We start from the raw sequence: 9826 nt of genomic DNA on the forward strand, positions 1-9826 counted from the left end.
CCCGTTAACTCCTTCTCGCCAAAGGTGACGTGATCGATGGATCTCCCGCTAGCCTCAAATTTACAAGGTAAAATAGTCGAGGTAATATTCCGTTAACTCCTTCTCGCCAAAGGTGACATGGTCGAGGTGATCTCCCACTAGGCCTCATATTTACAAGGTAAAACGGTCAAGGTGATCTCTCGTTAACTCCTTCTCGCCAAAGGTGACGTGGTCGAGAGATCTCCCATTAGCCTCAAATTTAAAAGTAAAGCGGTTGAGGTGATCTCCTGTTAACACCTACATCCAAGTGTCTCAACTCGCTACAACCGCCGGCAACGGGTTACTTTTGGGAACAAGTTTCCAAGCTCTATAACTGCCTCGAGCGGGTGTCCTTCGAGAATGAGTCGACTGGCTCAACAACCGCATAAGATGGATCTGAGGGGGTTGACGAGCACCCTAACCACTTAAGTGCGGGTTACTACAAACAAACTCTTACATCCACATCAAAACGGAAAAACACAAACAAAAAATACAGCACGGGGCAAAATCCATTGAGGCCACCAAGAACGATCACCGAGCACGGAAATATACGCACTTTACTAACGATAAACATTCACATACAATCACTTAAGCAAATGTTCTTACAAACAAACTTCACAAAGGCTCATCCTCAAAAGCCTTTACTACAAATTTACAAATTCTTCTTAAGGACCACTCATGGAGATTTCCATTGCATAACAGTGAAAAACTACGAACCAGCTACCAGAATTTCTTTTGTGCAGGTTACCTTCATCACGGTTCACTTAAAGATTCTCAAGGTCTTCTTGATAAATAAGTTCATCTTAAGAATCGAGGGCATATGTTAGGGACTAAATTGATTGGGTCAAACCCTTTGGAAACCTATTTCTAAGGGAATAGATAAAGCTAAGAGATAAGACAGGAAATAGATAAGACAAATAAATTGATTTAGACTCCTAAAAGGAAAAGACTTCACAAGACTTCGACTCCTAAAAGAAAAAAGGCTTCATAAGGTAAATTGAGCTCTATCACTTAAAGGAAATAACCTCTATATAAGGAGCAACTCCTCCACAAACCTTACAGGCTTACTCTAGGCACTTTGCACCAATTCTTTAGAGGCACTCTTTTGATACTGAATTCTCCCATTGTATTGAGCGATGTCAGGCCATGAGACATTGTAAAATATCACTTGATATAGTGAATTTTGCCCTAACAACTCGTGGACATAGGCTTTTATGCCGAATCATGTAAATTCCTATGTTTCTCTTTTATTTATTTTTATTTACTTATTTATTATTTATTTCATGGATGAACGCGAAGAACAGCATATTGAAGTCCGAATCAATCTCGTGGGTCAGGGATGACTCTTTTCTTCATTCCTGCAGGTTGTGCAATTTTTGGCATCAACACATCTCATTTATTCTAATTATTACAACTTTTATAAATTCTCACATAAAATAAAATAAATAATTCAAATTTTTTAAATCTTAAAACAAAAATAATATTAAAAATATATATTTTAAAAATATTTGATTTAATTTTCAACTTTCACGCAAAAAAACAAACGAAAAAAACCATGGGGAGTAACATAATTATAGGAAAAATCACTTAGAATATATTTTTGTATTTATATGTCCTGCATAGTATGAAACCCCTTGGGATGTTCGAATAACGTGGATGAACCATTTCCTTCCAAATGCTAGGCCAAGACTAGTTCCCAAAGAAAAAATCCAACAATTTTAGTGCTCGAGAAAACGAGGAAAAAAAAAAAAAAATCTCACCAAGGCGAGGCAGCCATCATAAATGCGCCACGTATAACTTTCGCAAGCCACATCCACTCTCCCAAGTCCAGGGTGTTTCCAAATAGACCAGAGCTTAGCTTATTATCTAGCGCACAGACGCATATACACACGCTACATCCGTTCCCAATTCATCTAAGGAAACACTCTGCCTTCGAGGTACTCCCTTCTTCTTTTTCTCTTCTCTCGTTCGTCAATTTTGATTGGTATCAGTCATGGGTTTTACATTTAGATTGTTTCAGCTTCACATATGCGAGACAGGAGTTGTTTATTGTTGTTTATTTGTTCAATTTTCGTAAAGTGACATTTTGGTGTTGGAAATGGAGAAGTATTTTTACGACTTTTGTTTTTGTTTCGGTTCAGTTTGGGTTTGATTCTGTGTATGTTTTCCCCGTGCTACGCATATTTCAAATTTCAAGCTTTTCTTGTGGGTAAAGTGCTTCTATAAATTTCAGTATATGAGTGGCTTAGAGAATGAAATAAAGTGAAATTACAAATATAAGTCAATTACATACAGTAAGAAATCTACGCTGGTAAGAAAAAGATTGCGAAATAATCAAATTAATAAAAAGGGAAAAAATTATGAGTAAGATTCCAAGTTTTTCTCTCCTTTATTTATATATCTATCTATTGGTGCTCGATTAATTTTGTGTTTCACGCGTTAATATTTTTTTGTATTTATTTTGAACAAAAAATAGCCCTTTCAGGATAATGGAAAATGATAAAGAAATGGCAATGCCAATTTCAAATTTTTATATTGTTGTCTGAAGATGAGTTTTCTTTCAATCTGGGGTCAATCACTTAAGAAATGCCAACTATTGTACATGTAAGAGCTAACTTTTAAATAAAATTAATTTCCCACTCGATTTCCACCCTCTCCACGAAAAGAATAACCAATGGCATTCATTGGTCTTGTTCAAACTAGCGTATGAACTATTTCTTGTGGTTGCTTATCTCTCTCTCTCTCTTTTTTTTTTTTTTATTGAAAATTTTGAACTTGCTCAACCACTACACTGTGGATGAACATGCTCAACCTGTCCCTTGATTCTGTATTGAATCTTGCTCTCTAATTAAAAGGAATGCTTCATTCTTTAAGCTGTTTACCATCTATTAGTATTGGATGACTTCCTTAAAGTGCCCGTGTTTCTTAAGATATTAACCTAAGCTCATTCCTCTTTGCATGGTTTTTCTTGAATTCTATGTTTGTGCTCTTGCACAGCTATCAAAAAAAAAAAGAAGTTTGTGCTCATGCACATTCACTGGACCACTTTGTTTTAATATAAATTTATCTTGCAGACTTCATGTTTATATATAGCACTTTTTAAAATCAAACCAGTGTTACAGGGATGGCAGCATCATCCGCATGTCTTGTGGGTAATGGTTTATCTACACACAGTGCAAAACAAAGTTTGAGCAAGGACTTCTATAGGAGGTTTCTTTTGCCTCCTACAAACCTTCGAACCTTTGATAAGGCAAAGAAATCAGTTTTTGTTAAGGCATCTTTGGGCCAAAATGAAGAGAGAAGAGACTTTTTAAAGTTGTTGCTTGGAAATGTTGGAGTCGGTGTGCCTGCTTTATTGGGGAGTGGGAATGCTAAGGCTGATGACCAAGGGGTTTCTTCCTCCAGGATGTCTTATTCTAGGTTTCTGGAGTATTTGGACAATGACAGGGTGAAAAAGGTAGATTTGTTTGAGAATGGAACCATAGCTATTGTTGAGGCTGTTTCTCCTGAACTTGGTAACCGGGTGCAACGAGTTCGTGTGCAACTCCCAGGACTCAGCCAAGAACTCCTTCAGAAGTTCAGGGAAAAGAACATTGACTTTGCAGCACATAATGCTCAAGAAGACTCAGGTTCTCTATTATTCAACTTGCTTGGGAATCTGGCTTTCCCTCTAATCTTAATTGGGGGACTGTTTTTACTCTCAAGGCGTTCATCTGGAGGCATGGGTGGTCCAGGGGGACCTGGGTTCCCCCTTTCCTTTGGTCAATCTAAAGCAAAGTTCCAAATGGAACCAAACACTGGTGTGACGTTCGATGATGTTGCCGGTGTAGATGAAGCTAAGCAGGATTTCATGGAAGTGGTGGAGTTTCTGAAAAAGCCTGAAAGGTTTACTGCAATTGGGGCTCGCATTCCAAAAGGGGTTCTTCTTATTGGTCCTCCTGGAACTGGGAAGACTTTGCTAGCCAAGGCGATTGCTGGTGAAGCTGGTGTTCCATTTTTCTCCATCTCAGGTTCAGAGTTTGTTGAGATGTTTGTTGGTGTTGGTGCCTCCCGAGTTCGTGATCTTTTCAAAAAGGCCAAGGAGAATGCTCCTTGCATTGTATTTGTTGATGAAATTGATGCTGTTGGACGACAAAGAGGAACTGGAATCGGTGGAGGGAATGATGAAAGAGAACAAACTCTTAACCAGCTTTTGACGGAAATGGATGGTTTCGAAGGTAATACTGGTATCATTGTGGTTGCAGCAACTAACAGGGCAGACATTCTTGACTCTGCGTTACTTAGGCCTGGACGGTTTGACAGACAGGTGCGGGTTTTTCATCAAATGATTCTTGCTCTTGTTAGCATGTAAATTACTCAGATTGTGTTTCTTTGACAGGTAACTGTTGATGTTCCGGATATACGTGGAAGAACAGAGATCTTAAAGGTTCATGGTAGCAACAAAAAGTTTGATTCAGATGTTTCTCTTGAAGTTATAGCCATGAGAACGCCTGGCTTTAGTGGAGCAGATCTTGCAAACCTCTTAAATGAGGCAGCTATATTGGCTGGTAGGCGTGGGAAGACCGCAATTTCATCAAAAGAGATCGATGATTCAATTGATAGGATTGTAGCTGGAATGGAAGGAACAGTAATGACAGATGGGAAAAGCAAAAGTCTGGTGGCATATCATGAAGTCGGGCATGCCATTTGTGGGTAAGTGTGGTAATGGCTTTTGCGCATTTTAGATATTTGCAATTGAACAATTTGTAGAAGGTCAAGTTCAAATGTTAACATTATTTTATCTATTCACTATTCCCATGTACATTATTCCCCTTAAGTTACTAGCACGTTATATTGGGAGCTGTTTGGGCATTTTGTTTTTACTGATGTGGAGCCTCACCCCCTTACCACCCTTGGGAGTAAACCTCACAGACACAATTCTACCCACTAAGTACCTTGTATCAAGTAACTTATCAAAGAAAACAAATACCTTGTATCAAGTAATGTAGGGGAAGTTCTGGTGCTGACTTGAACACTGTCTGAGACTACAGCTCATCCCAAGCTCCCCCCTTTGACCGCAAAGTCTCATTAACGTGCATCAAGAATTTCATTTCTCATAACCTACAATAAAGAATAATATCGTTTCTAATTGTTATTTTAAAGACTGCTTCTGTACCAAAATTTGATTTGATTACACGAAAGATCATTTGTGTATTGCTTATATATGTCTCTCAATAGTCTAGTGTGCATGTGTGTATGTAGACATGTATATATTTTAAGAAACTTTGGCTGCATTTCCCTACTTTGACAGCTAATGTGTAGTGCATGTTGTTACATTTACTAGGATATATGTTATATTTATTAATTTGATATATGAAATTTAATTTTGGGTGTTTTATTAAGTGCAATATTTGTTGTTTACGAGGTAATATTAGGCTTTATAAGTGATTACTTGGAGTCTCTATAATGATTAATCATCCTGGAGAATCAGGTATGTGATTAATTTACTAGTGTTGAATAGTACTAAGGTCAATCTGGTACTGTGGTGATAAGGCGTGGAACCAGAAGTTTTTTGTTGGGGGGGTGGGGGGCAATCGACGTGAAAAGATCATGTAGATTCAGCAGTCTCCCTTATATGATTATGCTCACATTACTAGTGATCTATTCAAAATCCTTAAGTAAAAAATAAAAAATAATTACCGAACTCATTCAAAGTTCTGATCATTTTAATTAAAAAACCCGACAATGTTCCACAAATTCATCGTAATTCACATGTGAAGATAAAAATTATGAAAACAAAAAATAAATTTCTCTTTTGAATGTTGAGATTGAATATTACAAAGCCTATATAATATAGACTGGGAATAGCCATTTAGCCACTAGAGATTTGTTGCCTTCACTCTGTTAACTTAATGGTGGTATAGATGTAACTAACAAAACCAGTGAAAATAAGCTAGTGGAAGACTTGAAAGGAAAAGTGTAAAACAAGTTGGGGAAATGACATTGTAAATTTACCATATGGTTTTTTCTTCTTCAAAATGTATCTACTTGCATAGGCACCAAAGAAAAAGAATAAATTTTTTTTTTGATAAGTAAAAAAAGAATAAAAAAAATTATCAAGAGAATTTGAAGTTTTATTAATGACAAAAAAAATAGGTGCAATTATGGGAAAAGTGCTAAGAAAAATAAAGAAACCTTAAAAAGCTGAAAAAATAAATGATAAATAAAAACAAAGAAAGGGCACAGAAAACTTGTTAACAAACAAAAATTTTTCAAACAAAAGTTTTTCAAAATGAGATTAATGTGCTGAAGTTGTCTTGGCAGGGCCAAATAATCTTATTTTGTGGGCACCTTCAAAATAATTAGGTACATGGTAAGGTTTTTAAAAAGCTTTTGTGGAGGCCATGGTGCCCTCAACCATCTATGTGGTTCTGCCCCTGAAGGTGATTCAGTTGCAGTGCAACCTAATGTGGGCTTTGATGAGAATGTAGGAATTTGAATGGAGGAGATTGTGATACTACACTAGACTAGACTTAATTATGGAAGTGGAACTGAACTTTTCAAGGCGTTGCAGGAAACACCAATGTTGTCTAGTTTTTATTGAGTACCTCGCTGATGTGAGTAGCGCATTGATTCCCAATACTTCCGACAAGTAGAGCAGTTATTTATCATTTGTTCCAAAATGGAAATAAGTTCCATTATATCCTGTCTAGGGGAAGAAGAGGTGCGCATTCTGAATCCTCCAAGAAATCTGGATCATGCAGTAATTCCCAAGCTCTTAGTTTGCCTACTCAGAAATACCATTTTAGACTGAGGCCTCATTCTGCTTGTGGCATATATATGCTCACCCCGCTTCTTTGTTGTTTGCACAGTACTGTTGCAGTTCAATAGATTATGGCTATCCCAGCTGGACACCCCCCCAGCCTCCTGCCTCTCTCCCTCCCTCGCATGCATCAACACTTGCTTGGACCCACACACACTCACACGCGTGGGCATTTCTAGAATGTGTTACAGATGCAGACCATTTGAATTGGATGTACGTACTTTCAATCTGGTGCTCACTGCAGAATAATCATATATGCCCATATTTTTTTTTTTCTTGCATTGGGTGTCCCAAACAAAGTCCCCAACTAATCTTACAGGTGCACGGGTCCTCGGCAAGGAGTTTCCTGTAGTTACACTTTGAGTAATTTAAGGGAAAATTTTCCCAAATCCGATGGTCCCTAGAAATTGTTTGCACTCAAGGTTCAGACCTTCAACCTAGAGGAAGCATAGCATCAAGACCAAGGCTCTTACCACCTGAGGCAACCCTTAGGGGTTATATATGCCAGCATCTTTTGTCAGAAGGGTTCTTAATAAATATGTCAAAAGGTTAAAACCGTGTTACTATTAAATATTTAAAGCATGGTCAATGATCCATGGACCAAATTGCATCTGGTGCCCCTAAAAGGAATGATTAGAGGTTAATTATTAATGACAAAAAATAAAATTAAGCAAGAAAAAGAGGTAAATATGGGTTCAGTCCCATTAGGGTGCATGAGTATATACACTTACGCAGTGGTACTTACATTTTTGTATTGATACTGATTTTATTTGTGATAAGGGCTATTTTATTGATGTGAAATGAAGAATAATATGATTTAAATGCGGAATCTTTATTTTTGCTTTTGAACTGTAATATGATTGAATTTCTAAAATCTAAATTCAGTTCTTAATAATTGGATTTGGAGTTGAACCTTTGAGTTAGAACGGCATGATTATTATTGAATCTTGAATCTCCATAGCCTGTGGACTGTCCCATCTTTCCCACATATCTTATTGTTTGCTATTACTTTCTCTCCCCTTCATAGCTATTGTTGGTCTCTTTACTGCCACCCCCAAGTATTTCTGATTTCATTTATTTATTTATTTTTTCTTTTGTGAAGGACTTTGACTCCAGGGCACGATCCTGTTCAAAAGGTGACCCTAGTTCCACGTGGTCAAGCACGGGGTCTTACCTGGTTTATTCCAGCAGATGACCCTACCCTGATCTCCAAACAGCAGCTGTTTGCACGAATTGTTGGTGGACTTGGTGGCAGAGCTGCAGAAGAAGTGATCTTTGGTGAGCCAGAGGTGACAACAGGTGCAGCTGGTGATTTGCAGCAGATTACTGGTTTGGCGAAACAGGTAATTTAGCATTTACATATGCTCCAAGCATTGTGCAATGCCAAATTATCATTAGTTTTGATCTTTTATTTCTTTTGTGGTTTTGTTGGGTTGGGGGGGGAGGGAGTTGGCAGGCGAGGCTGTTGGATGGATGTTTCAAGTATGAATTTAGAGTACAAATTCTTAATTCTTAGGCTTTTTTGTTCTTTAAAATAGGGTCCATTTGGTGTATGTTAGAATTGGCCGTTGATCAGAATTACATAATGTTGCTTGGTTCTTAGTTTAGGCGTGGTTTCCCGCTCCACTTTTGGCAATGTCTAATGCCATTCCTAAGATTTTGTGTCCAACCATCAGGTTTCCTTGTTTTTTCCCATAAAAAGTTAATGGAGGAATTTGATTGATCTGTTTGCAGATGGTAACCACATTCGGAATGTCCGAAATTGGCCCATGGTCGCTTATGGACGCAGCTCAGAGTGGTGATGTGATCATGAGAATGATGGCCAGGAACTCAATGTCCGAAAAGCTTGCTGAAGACATTGATTCTGCCATAAAGAGGATATCAGACAAAGCGTATGAAATTGCATTGAGCCACATAAAGAACAACCGTGAGGCCATTGACAAGATAGTGGAAGTCCTCCTTGAGAAGGAAACAATGAGTGGAGATGAATTCCGGGCAATTCTCTCGGAGTTTGTCGAAATCCCAGCCGAAAATCGGGTCCCTTCATCATCACCCTCACCAGTCACTGTTTAAATTGCATGATCATACCAATTGTCAATTACTCTTAATCATACGCCTTGTAGTGTGTTACATGTATTATATTATAATCGAAGTCGAAAGAATAGTTCAAGTTATTTGTATTCTTTGCTTTTAGATCAGAAGAAAAGCACTCTAACCTGAATTCACGGTTACAATATTCATATCTTCTCACGCACGCACGCACGCACGCACGCATATATTATATATAAAGTTTGGGTTTATGCACACATATAAGAGGATTTATATCACACATCGGTAGTCTTAATGAGTAAAACATAGGCGTATGATTAACCCCATGGCTTAAAAAATATCTTTTAAGACCAATATCTCTACCTTTTTTTCTTATGTTTTCAACTAATATTTATTTTATAAATCTTCATTTCTACCATATATATATATATATATATATATATATGTATAGCTAATCTCAAAACAGTACACTGATATCGAAATATTCTGTTTCAGTATTTTGAAATTTAGGGTAAGTGTATAAATTTAATTCATCTCAATTCATCATTACAATTTCTACAAATTTTAACATAAAATATAATAAACAATTTAATTTTTTTAAATCTTAAAATAATAATAATATTTAAAAATTATATTATAATAATATTTTATCACCTCAACTCAATTCAACATCCAAAATCACCTTAAAACATTGTTTGTAACTCAAGCTAGCCCACTCTCTCACATGGACGCATGTCCAAATTCTATAGTCAAATGCCCATCCATTTGCATTTCCTTTGTTTTCGTGTGTAGCCCATTCTTCTTCTTCTTCTTCTTTTTTATTTTCTGCTCCATTTCTTTCCATAGCCGAAACATAAACTAAACACCTTTTGAGCATCTCAAGAGAAATCTCACCAAAATTACACCAAAACTCACCATACACAACACATAGCTATCAACCTATAAACAATCCCATAG

At 37.1% G+C, this 9826-nt stretch overlaps 1 protein-coding gene across 3 annotated transcripts; it reads left to right on the plus strand.

Moving 5' to 3' along the window:
* The first annotated feature begins 1825 nt into the window (after positions 1 to 1825).
* LOC108996638 (ATP-dependent zinc metalloprotease FTSH 2, chloroplastic) lies at positions 1826 to 9051 on the plus strand. 3 transcript variants are annotated; one of them, XM_018972636.2, is made up of 5 exons: positions 1826 to 1955; positions 3141 to 4324; positions 4397 to 4710; positions 7923 to 8163; positions 8555 to 9051. In XM_018972636.2, the coding sequence occupies exons 2-5, from the start codon at positions 3143 to 3145 to the stop codon at positions 8891 to 8893; spliced, it is 2076 nt and encodes a 691-aa protein (XP_018828181.1). In that variant the 5' UTR covers positions 1826 to 1955; positions 3141 to 3142; the 3' UTR covers positions 8894 to 9051. The 3 variants fall into 3 exon arrangements, with proteins under 3 accessions (XP_018828181.1, XP_018828183.1, XP_018828182.1); XM_018972638.2 differs by having other exon boundaries at positions 1833 to 1955; positions 3093 to 4324; XM_018972637.2 differs by having other exon boundaries at positions 1833 to 1955; positions 3133 to 4324.
* The last annotated feature ends 775 nt before the right edge of the window (positions 9052 to 9826 follow it).

Source organism: Juglans regia, chromosome 10 (assembly GCF_001411555.2).
Source record: "Juglans regia cultivar Chandler chromosome 10, Walnut 2.0, whole genome shotgun sequence".
NCBI classification, from domain to species: domain Eukaryota; kingdom Viridiplantae; phylum Streptophyta; class Magnoliopsida; order Fagales; family Juglandaceae; genus Juglans; species Juglans regia.

Bases quoted from the DNA above. Each gene is read 5' to 3' on its own strand.
- LOC108996638 (XM_018972636.2), top strand. From the start codon at position 3,143: ATGGCAGCATCATCCGCATGTCTTGTGGGTAATGGTTTATCTACACAC. The intron at 4,325-4,396 runs GTGCGGGTTTTT...TTTCTTTGACAG, and splicing joins CTGGACGGTTTGACAGACAG to GTAACTGTTGATGTTCCGGA. The intron at 8,164-8,554 runs GTAATTTAGCAT...ATCTGTTTGCAG, and splicing joins TTACTGGTTTGGCGAAACAG to ATGGTAACCACATTCGGAAT.